The sequence below is a fragment of the Thunnus albacares genome, chromosome 19, assembly GCF_914725855.1.
Source record: "Thunnus albacares chromosome 19, fThuAlb1.1, whole genome shotgun sequence".
NCBI lineage: Eukaryota > Metazoa > Chordata > Actinopteri > Scombriformes > Scombridae > Thunnus > Thunnus albacares.
The window spans coordinates 21,949,589-21,966,334 of record NC_058124.1 but is presented as its reverse complement, the minus strand read 5'-3'; the positions used below and the strand labels follow the sequence as shown (position 1 = coordinate 21,966,334).

Sequence of the window (16,746 nt, the reverse complement as noted above, 5' to 3'; positions counted from 1 at the left end):
TCCAGCAAATTAGCGAACTTCTAATTAGTGTTATCTCCTCCAGTGTAGCCTCGGAGGGGATAAGAACAACAGAACTAGGACCAGGAAGACATGAATTTTGCTCTTAGTAGAAGACAATCAATGTGGTTAAACAATAAATTATATAAACTTATTTTATGTTTCCACTTTTTTTTAATTTAATTTAATTCTGAGGGCTCATATATTGATTAAGGTAGATTGTCTTCCACTACCAAACTGGTCTGTGCTTCAGCTATACCAAATGCTTAGGAGACATGGGACAAGACATCAGGGACATTTTTGTGATGGTCTTGATGGATTTCAATATACATAGTGACCTCTCTAAAATATTATGGCAATGACTTATTGTTATGGATGTTAAAATAATGTTTTAAAAAGGAAAGCTGTGCACCATTTTTTTGGTGGTCATTTTATTCACCATTATGGGCAAAAAGCATTTGTCAGGGCAAACTAAATTGACCTGAAATAAGATTTTTAGTTGCATAGAATTGATTTAATGTGCTCAGTTGAGTTTATACAGTCAGACCAGGACGGCCGGGCTCTGCCATGCCATTAATTTTCACAAGCACCTGACACAGTTGTGCAGACTGTAGCAATACAGTAGCTCCTTTATCAATACGCTCACTAGATTTGGCATGGTGATAGAGGCTTCTTTTAAAAAACAGTATAGAGAGAGCACGTAGATGAGATTTCAGTGATAAATAAGTCCCTTGAGAGCCTCTTGTTTCACCCTCCTCCCTTTTTCTACCCCTCTCTTTTAAATAAAGACGAATGCTGAAAATGGCTCGAGTCAGGAGTGCAGAGTAAAGGCTCCGGTTTCGGCTCAAATTGCCTGCCTGATATGATAATTATGATACCTAAGCACCCACATCCTGTCAATCCACTCAAACATGGGAAGAGGTGCATGAAAAATAAATGGCAGGTTGCAGAACGGTTGACCGCTCTGACATTGGCATCGTACTACGGTGTTCATAACTGCAGAGGGTCTCAATAAAGACCACAGAAACAAAGCCACCATATCCGTCTTAAGGGAAAAAAAAAAAAAGAAAAAAAAAAGAAACCCTCATAAATAGGTAAGTTCATTTGCTGTGGATCTGTGGGAACCCATTTTTTTCCCATCCTGCTCAGACTAAAAGCACACGCTATGCAAAGGAAGGCCGCGGAGGATGAATGAGCGGAGGAAGTGCTCGCTCACTAAGCCTGGTGTGTGGCCAAGAGTGAAGACGGGCCACAAAGCCTCCCTTTGTACTACAGCTCTCCTCTCTGTGGGGGCTGCGCTAATCTGCTATTAATAAAAAAAAAAGAGAAAAAAAAAAAAAAAAAATCACTGAGCAACAAGCAAGACGGGATGGATGGAGCTGAAGCTAGGAGGGACCTGCCTGTGATGTAAGAGGCATGCCTGCTGGAGATAACAACAGGCCCAGATGGACACACAAGCCCTCATTGTTGTCACTTGTCAACACATCGCAGTGATACACATCTTCTGTGTCAATCCAATTTCTATAGAAAAATCTGCATGCGTTTAAGATTTGTTTTACAGGTCATAAATATGTCAGCGAGGCTACTGTACCCTTGTAAAGTTTCCCTCGAAACTGTGGATGTCCAGCTGAGGCTTCTGGGCGTAGACGTAGGAGCTGATGGAGAAGAGGTCCTGAGACGAGGAGGAGAAAATGACAGACAGAGAGGACGTAAAGTCTTCGGTGCTGATCGTCTAATGTACACAGTCTCAAACACACAGCCTTCATTTAATTAGATGACTACAATTAGTTATTATTTTACCATTTAACAGTTATGGTTGGATGGAGTTCGGTCAGTTTTAATGGAGAAAATCAAGACAACTCTTCCTGAAAAAAAGCTGGTAAAAGGAGCTTGAGTTAAGATTTTAATGTCAAAAGATATACATGTAAACTACTTAGTATGTAAGGGGTGTTAAATCCCGGTATCCTCATTTTAAACTAAATCCTGAGTATTACTGGAAGTAACACCACAGAAATGACAAACACATGGAAGGTGTTTGAATATGAACAGAAAAAAAAGACAAAATAATAAACAATTAATCAGTTTTCAATCATCTTTTTCTCTCAAGTCATCCCAGCAACTAAGACTCCAGCCTATAGCCTGTCAAGCACCTCACATTAGCCCCCCCCAACCCCCCCTAAATTATTCAGGCAGGCAGGCATGCAGCCTTTGCAGCGGCCAGGGAACTCTCAGTCATGCTCAGATAGTGTTCTCCTGGTGAGAACATGGGCAGAGCGGTTAAAAGAGGAGCAGGGAAGATTATTTTACCGAACCCCCAATGGAGAGTAGAGTTGCTCCAGCGTTTTACAGACAAAGGGACTACAGAGACTCTGAAGGATCTCAACACATTCAAAGACGTCAATGTGGCTGATATACATATAGACTTAAATAATGTAGACTTATTAGTTAAGAGCAGGGACTGGGACACTGTGGTCTGGATTCAGTCTGTGCTCTCAAATTGTTTGGTTTTGAAACTTATACAGAAATACAGAATTATATAATACAGAAAATAGTTTTAAGGGATGACATTGGTTAAAAAAAAAAACTCCAGAGTTTTAACGAAGGACCTCATACTTTTGCAGAAATTGCAACGTGATTATTAAAATCCATTGTTACCCAATACGTACAACAGTTATGACCTGGTCCTTTAGTATCTGCAATCAGCAGACTCTGACTAAGGTCACATGCCGCCTATGATGTGTTCTCACTTATCACCATTACATAAATAAAACAGTCTTACAAGAGCATCAAACTGATTCATTTTGACTCCTGACAACAAATCAGTTTGGGAGAAATCCTCAAATACTCTGGAAAGCTATCAATCCATTATCTAGTATGACATATCCAAAAATTGAGGGATAACATAGTAAAAAGGTTGAATACTGGCTAAAACCAAAGACCACTGTGGCCATCTTCATGCCTCATGAAACCCAATATGGATGCAACGTCATTAAATGATCTGCTGAAACTTTAATTCTCTGATCACATTAAGTGGCAACAAAGAAAAACCCATCAACTCAACTTAAATCTTAAGATCTAGAGTGATGAGTATCACCTCCGGTTAAAGGAAGCTGCTGTCAGGTCTGGATTGTTCCTGCTGTCTGTCAGCAGTGATTAGGTTTCCATCACAGCACAGACAACTTCATTTGATGACCAATGCTTTTAGTGATAACAAAACAGTCATTCACAGCAGTTGGTTCATCCGTACCAGAACCAGAAATAACTTAAAGAGATTCACTACATTGTAATGTATCCATACCCCGACTGCTGGAAGTCGTTGTGTGCAGCCAACAGCTACTTTCAGTTTCCAATCTGTTTCTCCATCCAGCTGATCTGTTCTGATGAAACATGAACCTGGAAAATCAGAGACAGAAACGTTACATGTATTGTTTCCTCTGTGTTCGGCACTGACAGAGAAGTCTTGTTGCTTCAGTGCTTCATGTGTTTATGCAAATATGCTACCTATGAATGTATTCATGTAAATTGACAAATAAACAAGTAAATACTGTGTCTGAGTTTACCCACTTGATCCTCAATGTTCCCACGTTTACTTTTATTTTCCCCTTAGATTAATGTTTAGTACGTAGATGAAACAAAACACTACAGTCAGTGTTACTTATTTCAAAGCTTCACTGAAGCAATATCACATTTATAAACTGGAATATTTAAATCTACGATGATATTTTATTTAGCTGCATCAAAAAATCTAAACAACTATATATGTTTTAGCATTATTTTATACATATTTCAATGAAATTCAGCAATAAATATTGGCATATCTGGAAACTTTAGGTTTAAACAATGTTCAGCCAACAAACACAGGTCTGTTTTGATCAATTTGCTGGAAAGGTTAAGTATAAGATATCATGTTTAACTGGCACACATCTTGGTGAAACATTATCATAAATTAATAAATTAAAAACACATTCAGTGTATAAAATTACTGTACTGTTACTGTAATAAACTGGCATGTCGACGTGCAGCAGCAACAGCGTAGTACATTCAGAGTTTGTAGCGCGACACAAAGCATCTGCGGCTGCTGTGGCCAAAACAAGGTCCAATAAACGTTGAGCAGTCGTGACCTGTATTGATCTGAGGTAATATTACATATGAAACTGATGGATGAGAGCAACTATTTGACAGAGAGGGTAAAGGGCAGCTATAAACCATCCCTGGAGAGTTAAGTATGATGGAAAACATTAACACAAGGAGGATGATTCATGCTTTCCTTCTGCTGCAATGGCAGTTCAGCTTGTCATATAGCACCACTGAGATATGTGTGCGTGTGAGTATGTGAAAGACAAAGAGTATGAGACGGTGAGTGTGAAAGACAAAGATGTGTTTATGTATGTATGTATGTGTGTGCCTGTGTGTGCCTGTGTGTGCCTGTGTGTGCCTGTGTGTGTGTGTGTGTGTGTGTGTGTGTGTGTGTGTGTGTGTCTTAGAGGCATAAAGACATCAACAACTCCCTGCCAAGCATATTGGCACATCAAAGATTGATGGAAATGATGTCCTCAGAACATTTCCTCCCGATGCCCCTCAGAAAAGAGCAAGGATCTGACGCAGCTCATTGATTAATTGGAATCTGCATCATCAGTCACCCGGACAATGTGACATAAATCATATGAATCACAGGCCGCCTTGATCGGATGATGTCAAAGGACTGGAAGTATGGGGAAAAGTCACATTTCTCACCCAAATGATCTTGACACCGTTCGTTAAAGGTGCCACACAGGGCAGATAAAGTTCAACTGTATAGCATTCGGTCTGTTTCTTATTTTTAGCTTACTATCTCATCTATTTGAAAGATAAATTTAAGTATATGACGATATTTTTCTTCATTTTAAAGCCTTTATCGTTCCAGGGGGGAGTTTTGCTGAGCATGAATATGTCTTTTCAGCACTGTCCTGCTTCACATTGATAAAGTTACACCAACGCTTTGCCTGCTCACCATTTTTCTCTGATGTTCTCAGGAATATCATGTCTGCAGGAATCCTTTGGTTCTACAAAAAGAAAAGAAAAACACACAAGAAGAGTGCAAATGGTGGTGTGTTATTGAGCACTGTAGCAAAAGCCCTTTGAATCTTCCTGAATAATTAAACAAGGTCAATACCTTGACCAGAGAGTGAAAGAGAAACAGGTTTTTTTTTAAAGTCTAACACACAGTAATGGGAATTTAACTTTTCCAAGATCCCAAGATCACACGCTAAATAGGTGAGTGAGAGCTTTATAGTATCAGAAGTGTATCATCAGTTTCACAGTCACAAAACAACAAACACAGTCTGCTGTTCATTCAAATCCAGTTATAGAGTAGATAGTTATTCTATGTACTTTAAAGTGGTTGGTCTACCATTAAAAAAAAATCCCCTTTTTCTTCTTTGGAGGTGGAAAGAACGTGAACTGATGTGTTTCAATCAATGATGTGAATTATGTGAAAAACTAAATTTGAGAAAGAGGCAAGTGTATGAGCTCAAACTCGAGGAGCTTCCTCCCATTAACTAAGTTTAGAAAGAAGTAGTCATGTCAGGGCACACACTTCAAAAGCAGAATAAAATAGACTCTAAAAATAGACTCAAATTCTACTTGATAAAAAGTCTTTTGTGTTTTAACCCAAATACTAATGATAAAATATAACCTGGAGGCAATGTTAAATAAATGGCAGACAACATGTGGGCACATATGTCAGGTAGTAAACATTTGTAGTGGGAAGCTGCCCAAAAGTGATCCCTTTAAAATCCTTGCATGCAAAGACATCTAAGGAAGAAACTGTAGCCTTACCTTCTCAACAATAATCATGTCTCCGACTTGTATGTCCGAACTCTTCACTTGAATTTTACCTGAAGAAACAAACAGGTTAGACTGACAGCAACAGAGAACCAACCTAATCTGCAATTTTTTTAAGATGTAGCTGTAAATTTTTTAATAGCTGTGAAATAAAAAAGAGGGTATTGATTTCTGGCCCTTGAAAATGACGCTGACTCTTAAAACCACAACCCAGTTTTTGTTCTTGCTCTTCTTTCTCTCTCACCTTCTAACAGATTGATTACCTCCCGCATGATAATGTAATACCCTTCTGTTTTCATCTCTGGTCTGAGCCATGGACAAAAACAATGGCACATAGGGTCACTCTCGATTATACTGCCTCAATATCCTCTGCAACCCTTCTTCTTCTGCTCTGCTCACAAGCACACCATAAGTGTATACATGCACATGAGGGTGTGAAAGCAACATCCTCAGTGTGGGTCACAGATATCACACAAGGGGATTTACCACACATTCAACAAAGGGACGCATATTAGATCATACAGTCTTGAGAAATCGAGAGAAAAAAATCAATGCAATTACAGCAAGAAGAATGACTTCTGTTACAAGTGTAGATCCAGTGGAGCGCCGTCTCTTAATTGCGTGGGGAGAGCTCGACTATACGCGGGAATATCCGTTATCATAATGTCGGTAAACAGTTACAGCCGTGGAGGAGGCTGAGCGCGGAGCGGATTTCATTCACTTCCACTCACTAACCTCGCACTGTGAGCTTGCTGTAGAGTTGAGAGTTCATCTCTTTGTCCCGTTGGTAGCGTCGCACTTCATCCACGGCCTCTCGCACCATCGTAACGGCTAACACAAAACCCTGAGTTACAAAAAAAAAAAAAGAGTATTTCAAAAAAACGGATCCATCACATCAGGATCACTTACAAAGCTTCATTAATAACAGAATCCATTATCGTAACATAGACGACTTAAAATGTTGATACAAAAAACAGTAATAGGAAACTGTCAGTTGCTGAAAAAAATATTTTAAAAGGTTATTCTCTAATGACGTCACAACAACAGAAACTGTTTGCCTTTACCTATTTCTTTAAGAAAGATTTTACAATGATAATTAATACGACAGGAATTTAATTTAAACTGTCTTCTGAACTGTATTAACATGATGGTGGTGCATTGGATTTAGAGCTGCAACTTATTATTTTCACTACTGACTCATCTGCAGATTATTTTCTCAATTAATAAAACAATTGTTAAGTCTAAGAAGTGTCAAAAAAATAGTACATCACAACTTGTTTTGCCTGACAAACAGCCCCAAACCCAAAAATATTCCATTTACAATCATATAAGAACAGAGAAAATCTGCAAATTTTCACATTTAAAAAGCTTTTTCTTGAAAAATTAATTAAAATTACTATCAAAATATTTAGAAATTACTTTTTTCTCCATCGACTAATCGATTATTCAACTAATCCTTTCAGCTTTAACAGGCTTTTGCTGCATGTACATATTTATTAATCACAATAAAGACATTTAAATAAAAAATAATAAGAGTTACAAATACACATTAATGGCACAATGTAAGGGACATACGCTTTGAAAAGATCAAAAAGTAAAAACATATGTGCATTTACCAGAGGTGCCCAGTACGTATACAAATATCCGATTTTCAGCGATGGCACAAACTGGGAACAGGCCACCACCAGAAAGTAGAGATTAAGGAAGAACTTGAACTGCTGGTAGAGAACCTGAGAAGGGACAGAAGACAAGGATTCAAGCGAGGTGAGTGAACATGTCAGCGAGGCGAGTCAAAGACGATGACAGCTGCCAGAGAAGACAAAGAGGATGCAGCAACGACAAAGCAGGCGGGATGGGTTACTGTACATGTTCCAAGGTGGAATAAGATACATGTTACTGCTGTTAACTTTACATTAACCTAATGGAAACTCTGACACTTCTTTTTCAAATGGCACTCAGGGTACAGATTTCATGTGGGAGGGTAACTTGGTACAATGTTGGCTGGTTGCAACACTCTGCAGAATAAACCTTCATGACAGATGACCACAATAATAAAGGAGGAAGAAAAACAGGCCCCTTCTGTTGATAAAACCTGGGTGAGTTTAACAGAATCAGATATTGTGTCAGAGGAATTTACCATAAAATCACACATACCGGAGCGCCACCTGTGACTTAGTGAGGTTTCTTTGCTAATGGGCTATCCATCAGCGAGGATCTCTTAGTATTCTATTCATCTAAGGTCAAATTTTGAATAATGTTTGCAATAATGAGAGTCTAGCGTCTAGTCACAGATTATCAGAGACAATGGGATCAATGGACGACGCTCTACAGTTAATGAACCTCCTGACCTTTAGGGAAAAATGCACACTGCTAAACTCAATTTGTGTGTATTTAATAATTCAAAGTGGAGGGAGGAAAAACAGCCGTTTTGGTCACCGTCGATGAGAATATCTACGTCTCTAATAGACAGTTGACATTTTATAGCTCGTGCAAAAGGCAACCCCTGTTAATCATGGAACCATTTGCTTTTTAATAAGTAACTTAATGGATCTCTAATGTCCCCTACAGTGTAAACCCTTAACTTAATGTCAGAACAGTTAACAATTAGGATAGATCCAGCGAATGCTACTGCGCTTTACATACAGTTCATCGGTAAAGATCAACATATTTTAACTAGAAGCATGAATTGCCACTGTGGGGATTATAAAAGTCATAAACTCAACAAAAGACATAACTGCTGTACTTTGAACCAAAGATTAGAGCTTAAAATGTGTATTCTGGCAAAATGAGGAAGGATGGGTCACAGGTCAGTGTTGTTCTCTGGAAGCCGACTCACCCCAGGCACAAAGGTGACAATGTTGTATTTCTGGTTTTTTATGGCGTTTTTGGGGTACTTTTCTTCACACTTCTCCGGGCAGCCGAGCCAAACCGTCCTGGCCTTCAGCTCCTTCTTCCTCCGACATATATGAGCCAGGCAATCGCAGCAGCTGAGACAGGAAAACATTGACATGTTCCAGGGTAAATGCATAACACCAACCGAATGTTGCTAAATACGTGGTTGTGTTTAGTTTGGTTGGGTACATTCTCAGACACTTATAATAACCAAGACAAATAGTGAGAGATACCGACTGACGCATGTGAATTTTGATTGAATTTGCTTTTATGCAGCTGCAGACAGACTGATTTTTTCACCTGATAGCTACGGCAGAATTAGGTAGGGAAGGAGAGGTACACTGCACAAATTAGGGAACTCAAGCAATAAATTATGTTTAGTTGATATAATAAAAAGGAATATACAGGTTAAGTATTATCCTTGGCGTTTTGATTGACTTTCACAAAAAACAAGATTCTTTATTGAGAGTATATTGGTTGATTTTCGCATGGGTTCAACAGTCACTCTTTAAACATTATTGTATCCAAGGTGCCCTGTTGGCCAAGTGGTTTGGGCACATACCATATTATGGCCGTGCCCTCAGTTTGATTCTGGCCCAGGATGTTTGTTGTCATACTTCTGTCTCTTTCTGTCTCCATTCATTTCCTATCCATTTTAACTGTTGAGTTATCCAACAAATGTAGAAATGCCAAAAAGTAATTGTTGCATCCTGCTGCCAGAGGACACCGCAGTTCACCACAATTTACAGTAAACAGAGCCCTCTGACGGGGAGGACAGAGCTAAATATGCTTCTGGTGATAGGAAATGAAAAGACAAAAATAGACAAAGTGGGGGAAAAAGAGAAAGAGCTCCTGATTCATCAGGCACAGAATCAGTTGAAATAAAAAAAATAAATAAAAAGATGCTGATGTTAATTATATTTTAATAACACAGATTTTTTGTATTATTGTCCCCCCCAAATGTTTTCCATCTATTTCATTAATATTCACATATCAATAAATTCCTGGATTTTTCTTGATAAAAACGTTAAATAATGACTCAGTAGAGTGCAGATCTCCACCAGGTGTGTCTGAGGTCGTGTATAGTCTGGTAAAGATATTGTAACTGGGCTCACCTAACTGTAAACTTAATAAGGTAACAATAAATGGGATAAGTCCATACTTCTCAATTTAAACATCATTATTTATTAAGAACATTTTGTTGTAACACACCATACAAAACAAGACCTCTCTCTACCTCCCTCTCCCCTCCCAAACAAAGAAGAGTTGAATCTCACTCAATTGTCCCTCCCAGCTCCCTTACAGTCAAGATGGCAGACATTTATTCATAACATATCAGGTATGGTTTTAATCTGAAGATGCTCCAGTTCAAGATGAGACCAAAATTTTCTATGTATGTATTTTTTAGCCACAACAAAGGCCAAAATGTGGCCTGCAACAGACTTGTTTTTAGCTTAGCCGATTGCCGGAAATGTCTTTTGCTGCGGTTGTTGATCACTTGCGGCCCCCGACCGACCGGTTGAGAGGAGTGGGGGGTCAGACATAGAACCATAGACTGTAAAAAATATGGACATAGCACCCATTGGTTTCTGAAGAGCAGTTTAGAAGCTCAAAGTGGGCGGCTACAGCTGTCGCCTAACTCCGCCTAATCCAAAATGGACAAAGAGGAGGAGCTGAGACAGGCCGAATGAAGCCTGGTTGCTGAAACAAGCCACCTAGCGGCTAGTGACCTGTCACTGAAAGCAGCCACGTCCTAGATTATGCATAACTTTACGGCTAAATAAAATTTAAACGGGTGCGTTATAAAAAAAAAATTCACCCCCTTACAGTAGTCATGAATGGGGAAATTAGGTATAGAGATCAAAACCGGTTTCTGTTCCAGGCTGTAAACATGTTTATTTCTGCTATAAAGTTGAGCGTTTTAACACGGGGGTTTATGGGGATTGACTCGCTTTTGGAGGCAGCCTCAAGTGGCCATTTGAGGAACTGCAGTTTTTGGCACTTCCGCATCAGCTTAATTTTTCAGCCTCGGAGGTTGCTGCTTGTATAAAACGTGTTATAAAACAGGTTTTTCAACAACTGTGAATCACTGCAATAACTAGATGTCCTTGAGCATACAGTCATAAATGTGCACAAAAAATATTAAGATGGGTGCACTAGTATGCGAGATTAGCTCCAGACAGACGCACACGACCAAACACATGATCTATAACAAATATCAAGACTTTGCAATGAAACAATCTCATCTCTCCTTAATTTTCTCCTTAATTGTGGCCAATAAACTCCACAGCTGTGCCCTGCTATATCCTACAGTACTGATGTTATTTATATCTGTGGTCTTGTCAGTGTTAATTAGATCTTCAAGGCTTCTATTGACACAATTTTATAAAGAAGTCCTTTATTTCTAGCGCTCCAAGTGATCTGAAAAGGTTAGTATCTCTCCAGGAGGGAATTTCCTTGCTAATGCTCTCGTTAACCAACTTATTTCAGAGCTGAATAAGTCAGTTAATGTCAAGAACCAGACAAGCTGCATGTAAGCAGGCAAACATACTGTATGGCATAATGTAAAACATATTTATTCTTTCTTCCTTGTTAGTTTTACCTCTAGTTGACTGTTTCTAACAAGCAAGGACCATTATTTTTCCTGTGTACCTCTATTATTAGCGTGACACCATCAAAGTTCTAAGAAGAGATTAGAGAGTGGAGATGATTGTAGATTGACATTTACTTTTTAAAAAAGTATTTGACTTTCTATCAACCTGCTAATGACTACATCGGGGCTTATCTAGAATATCTCCATGAAATGCAAACATGCTGTAGTGTGGGGGTAAATTACAATCAGAGCAGCTTGATGTGAGCATGACCTAAACTGGCACCTGGGGGGGAGAGAAGGGAGAGTGTCGGTGTATACCGTCATGCTGATCGACTTGGCTTTTCCACTTTTTAAGCAAGTTGGCAAAACATAAAACTAAATAAATCAACTTTGGTAAAAAGTCTTGTTTGTATTGGCCACGATGTTCTCTGTCTCTGTGCACTCCGAGTCCAGATTCATAAGAGAGATTATTTGAGCAAATGAATGCTATTTAAATAATATGCCATTTGAACAGTCAGGGCTTATTCAGTGTGAATTATTTGTGTTTTATAATCCCACACAAAGCACACATAAAATTACTGGAAAGCATCAAACTGGTCAGCTGTGAAAAATCCGATTTGTTCATTAGTGGGGGGGATGGGGAGGGGGGGATCAATATGCTGCTTCAACCGGAGATGCACCGCTAACAACAAAACGACGATGAATACGCAATATTCTGCAAAAGTAAATATTACTGTTTCGCCAATGAAGTGCTGCGCAAACATTTGTTTACAAATGTTACACTTTATTGTTCTGGCATAAACAAACACTCCTCTCTTAGCCAGAAAGGAGCATCTTTAGAGGGCAAAACCTGTCAAATTAATCATTAGCTAGATAAACCGCACCGTTCTGTTTGACCTGAAAATCTTTTTGGACTGATGATGCGCATCGAGGAACTCGACCAAAAAACATGCCCTTATCCTCTCTTTGCACTTCATGCACAACTACCAGTGCGTTTGAAATCCAAACTGATGATCACAAGCATACTTACTGACAACATACACTACACATAAATTTACTGAATAACAAAACACAACTTTCAGAGCAAATAAAGATCCAAACGGAGGTGCAATAACTTATCGAAATAAGGCAATTTTGTGAAAATAGTAGAGTAATTTATCTGTATTTGCCTCTGACCTGGAAACCATTCATGGACTATACTGGACTTCAGTTTTTCAATAAAACTTCATCTAATATCCTGTGCTATTTATATCAGTAAATCAATGCAATAGATAGGTTTCAACTTCTAAAGTCTTAAATCATTTTGTTTAATAATAGTAATAACTTTGCTATCTTATATTAACATGAATATTCAAAGCTCTCAGGGACACTCTACTCATGTGGTAAAACTATGTAGCAGAAAATAGAAAATCTCTTAAGAAATTATCTCTGCTTCTGTTTGTCTAAAAATGGGTTACAGCCAACATCTCTCCTGAGAAGAGGAAAATGAAGCGCTATATAAGACTGTGCTGTTGATCTGTGCATAATTTCTTTGAGTAAAGTCATTAAAAATCATATGACAAACAATAATGTGATGGATCTATAAATACCTGCCACAGAGGACTTTCCATCCTCCTAGGAGGAACCAGCCAAGGCCTCTCTGTCTCTGATTGACTCTGGCCCGGGGCAGCGTCTGGTAGTCGCTCTCATCATTCTCGAAGCCTTCCTCCGACATCATCAGAGGCATCTCATCCAGGTTAGAGGGCTCATCTTCTAGAGAGTATCTGTGAGGACACAGTACAGTAAAATAAAAAAGAAAATTAACACAGAATTGTGAAAGGTTTTGTTCAGCAGGACGCACTATTTTCTAATGAGGAATTATACAATTATACATACTGTTCTCCAGCCTTGTACATATTAGATAGAGAGCTGAAACTATTAGTCGATCGACTAATAATTGACAATGTTTCAAGCTAAAATACCACTCTAGTTCTATCTTCCTAAATGTGAGAATTTGCTGTTTTTCTTTGGCATATACTGTATGACAGCCAATTGAATATCTTAAGATTCTGTACTGCTGGTTGGACAAGCTAATCAAAGGTATCACTGTGGCCTCTAAGAAATGGTAAGTGGCATTTTTTCACAGTTTTTTAATATTTCGCAGACCAAACAATAAATCGATTAATCAAGAAAATAACCAGCAGATTAACCAATACTAAAAATAATCGTTTGCATGTCTAATTAGATAGTCACAATATTCCCTTGAGGTGAATGAAATTACTCTACTCATTACATTAAGATCCTCTCTTGATCTACAAGGATTATGAATTATACAAATATATATATACACACACACATCTATATACAGGCGGTGTGACCAAAGCCTAGCAAATGCGGACACTTTATAGTTGGTTGAATTCTTTTCACAGCACCAGATGTGCAAAACCTGGTGAAAGACTGAAGAATAGCATGGATTAAAGCTAGTCTGAGCAGTTGGCTCCGTTCCTCTATCACTAAGTACTGTATAGTACACCTCCTATTCAGATTTTAAAAAGACACTGGAAACACTCTTGAGAAGCAGATAATGTCTTATTCATGAGGCCCCTCTAAAGACTTGAGAACGTCTGTTCATCAGGAGAAGCCTACACGAGCTCACAATGACCGCTAAGTCACTATAAACCCAGGCTCACTGATAACACACGAAGGAATTCATATATTACTCTGTTAAACAATGAAACACATAAAGAGAGGATGTCAATTACAAAACAGAAAGAACAAACCACAGTGTTTTACAACAGAACAAACTGGTGCTAACAACAAAATTGAAAATGGAAACTTGAATGAAAGTCTTTTTTAATAAGTTTGATATTTGAATGAGTAAAAATCAGTATTCCTCTACTGAAACACAGCTAAATGTGACGGATCTTCTACTGCAGACCGCAACGAGTATTGAGTAGCAAAGGGAATATCAGGTTTACTATAAGAAGAGCTGCTCTCTTGGTTACTATAAAGTCAAAGCAGCCTTCTTTCCGTTGGCGTGCAGCGGAGCCTATGCTGCTCGGAGCTTCACGCTCTGGTTTTGTAAGAAAATTTTATCCATTTTCTGAGCTTCAAAAGTAATTACAACAATATACTTATGTTTCCTGAAGATATTAAATAAATTAAAGCAACTGCAACTCTTTCAGTACCCTCTGAATCTGCTGAACCTCATGACCTGACTGATTTCACTTTGGTAGATCCTCTTATCGTTAAATATTTATTGCCAATTAATGATGAAGAAAAACAAAATCAGGTATTAAAGGGAAAATTCACCGCTGTGAGAATGATGGTTTCTTAAAACTAGGTCACCTTTGTAGTAGAAATGTGCAATTATTTTTAAAATTGGTGTCCGATGACCAGAGAAAACTAAGAAAAAAGCTGTAGATTCCCCTCACCGCTCTTAAGGGGGAATCCTACGACAACCAGAATGCATTGCATGCGTCCCATCCAATCACACTGAGCAGAGCAGCCGTTTAGCAAAGACTGAGCGGCGTTATATGTCTTTACTGAGGCTTATTTTTCATTTACAAAACATTTTTCCTCATCAAGTCTACATCCTCTATATCACACCGGTGTGCAAGGATCATAAAACAAACGCGCTGGAGTCAGTTATGTCGATCACTGCAAATTTACTGCACACAAGGCTGCCAATGGACAGTCAAAACATCTCCCAGTCTACTGTCTCCATTTGAGCTTGTTTTGGGAAACTATCGTGGATGAAGTGGCGAAAAACTACCTATTTTTGACAATGAGGAGCCGGACTGTGCTGAAGCTGGATACAGCCACAAAAATTAACTTACAGATAACTTAATACAATCGCTGTTCTGTATTCAGAGTTTAAGTCCAACATAATATTCTGTCAGAAAACAAACAAACTTTGCAGTGCTTTGTAATTGAAAATTGGCAAAGTTTCCTTTTAACAAAATGTGAACAAAGCTGCCTATTTTATTACCTCTGATAGTTGAACCTTTATCTTGCATATACATGAAACTTTTTGCATTGGTCAGACCAAAATTGTGTTACAAGTCTTTGAAGGGGATTTTTTTTTAACATCTGACAATATGGCACAAAATAAGGCTTTTGGTGCCGAGATGATGATACATTTCTAAATCTGGAACTTCAAATCCTGATTTGGGAAGCTGTCTGTAAAACCTTCCCCCCTAATGTGACTTTGTTGGGAATGAGAGGATCATGTGCTTTAATTTTTGAAACATAATCACACACAACATACACTCATACAAACACTGCATTCATGCATAAAGTGAGTGAACACATGCCACTAATGCAAAACAACTTACTGTAACAACTTCAGCCAAAAAGACACTGAAGTACTAAATAAACCTCCTGTGATGTTGGTTTAATGTCTGGTTTAATTTGGGTATGAGGGCTTTCTGGACAAAATCTTAGTTGGTCCTACTCTTAATAGTGGCCTAAAGGAGCAGCAGAGTTCAAACCATGTAACGCTCAAGAATCTTTCTTGCTGAGGCGTTCTTGAGCAACATGTTATTAACGCCAACAAGAGGCAGATTATGGAAATGGCTCTAGAAGTTTATTTTGAATCACTCCTAGCATATCCAACCCCAAAGTTCTGGCCATCACCTGGCAAATTTAGTTCATTCTAGTCCCTGTTTCTGCTGGTATAGAATCAAGGAGCACCTGACTACTAGAGTGGGTTAATTTCATAAATATCTACAACGCGAAGGACCATGACCAGCAAAGAAGAGGCAAAAAAAATGGCTGAAATTATGAGCTGTAAACTGTAATTCAGTTGGCTCTCAAAGATATTGGTGGTATACTGGAATACTGGACCTCAAGACAGAAAGAAAGTTTATTAAGAAATGCAAAGGTGGATACCAAAATACAGGAGGATACAGACATAATCTGAAGTTCCCAGAAAAGTACGGAAAAAAAGGGATTACAAACTACAAGGACTATAAAAATAAAACACCAAAACAGCGCCATTGGGTAACTCAAGAATTGAATAAATTTTGACATTAGGACATAAACCTGCAAATCAAATCTTGAGGTTTTTGGACTCAGTAACCGCAGCACTCGAGCCAACGTGTGAGTCACAAGCAACCACCAAAGAAGATCTTGGAGAGTTATATTGGAACTTACAAACAAGTTGTGTTAGCCACTGTGATCCCTGCCTTGCAACTCCCACATCTGATTACATAACAATTCAACTCTCAAACTAGCGGAAACGTGGGCTGGTTTGTAAAAATAGTGTTGCTAGCTGTCCTGATCCGCAAAGGCATTGTTGCAAACCCTCGTCCTCAGTGTCAATAGAAAAAGCTTCATTTGTGACCCTGCAGTCTAACCTCCACAATGAGGTTGGACAAGTTCCCCACAGGGCCCAATAAACTGTCACATGAATTTTATGACTGAGAGTAAGAGAAAGGAAAACAGCGTGGCAAAGGTGT

General features: G+C 38.7%; 1 protein-coding gene across 3 annotated transcripts in view; it reads right to left on the bottom strand.

Moving 5' to 3' along the window:
* Nucleotides 1-16,746, bottom strand: part of atp9b (ATPase phospholipid transporting 9B) — a 48,441-nt gene that overhangs the window by 30,128 nt on the left and 1,567 nt on the right. For all 3 annotated transcript variants that reach the window (XM_044335523.1, XM_044335524.1, XM_044335525.1), the window contains 8 exons: nucleotides 12,895-13,068; nucleotides 8,657-8,807; nucleotides 7,437-7,550; nucleotides 6,556-6,664; nucleotides 5,815-5,873; nucleotides 4,988-5,039; nucleotides 3,296-3,390; nucleotides 1,589-1,669 (listed from right to left, as the gene is read on the bottom strand). In XM_044335523.1, coding sequence (XP_044191458.1) covers nucleotides 1,589-1,669; nucleotides 3,296-3,390; nucleotides 4,988-5,039; nucleotides 5,815-5,873; nucleotides 6,556-6,664; nucleotides 7,437-7,550; nucleotides 8,657-8,807; nucleotides 12,895-13,068 — 835 coding nt within the window. The remainder of the gene's footprint in view (nucleotides 1-1,588; nucleotides 1,670-3,295; nucleotides 3,391-4,987; nucleotides 5,040-5,814; nucleotides 5,874-6,555; nucleotides 6,665-7,436; nucleotides 7,551-8,656; nucleotides 8,808-12,894; nucleotides 13,069-16,746) is intronic.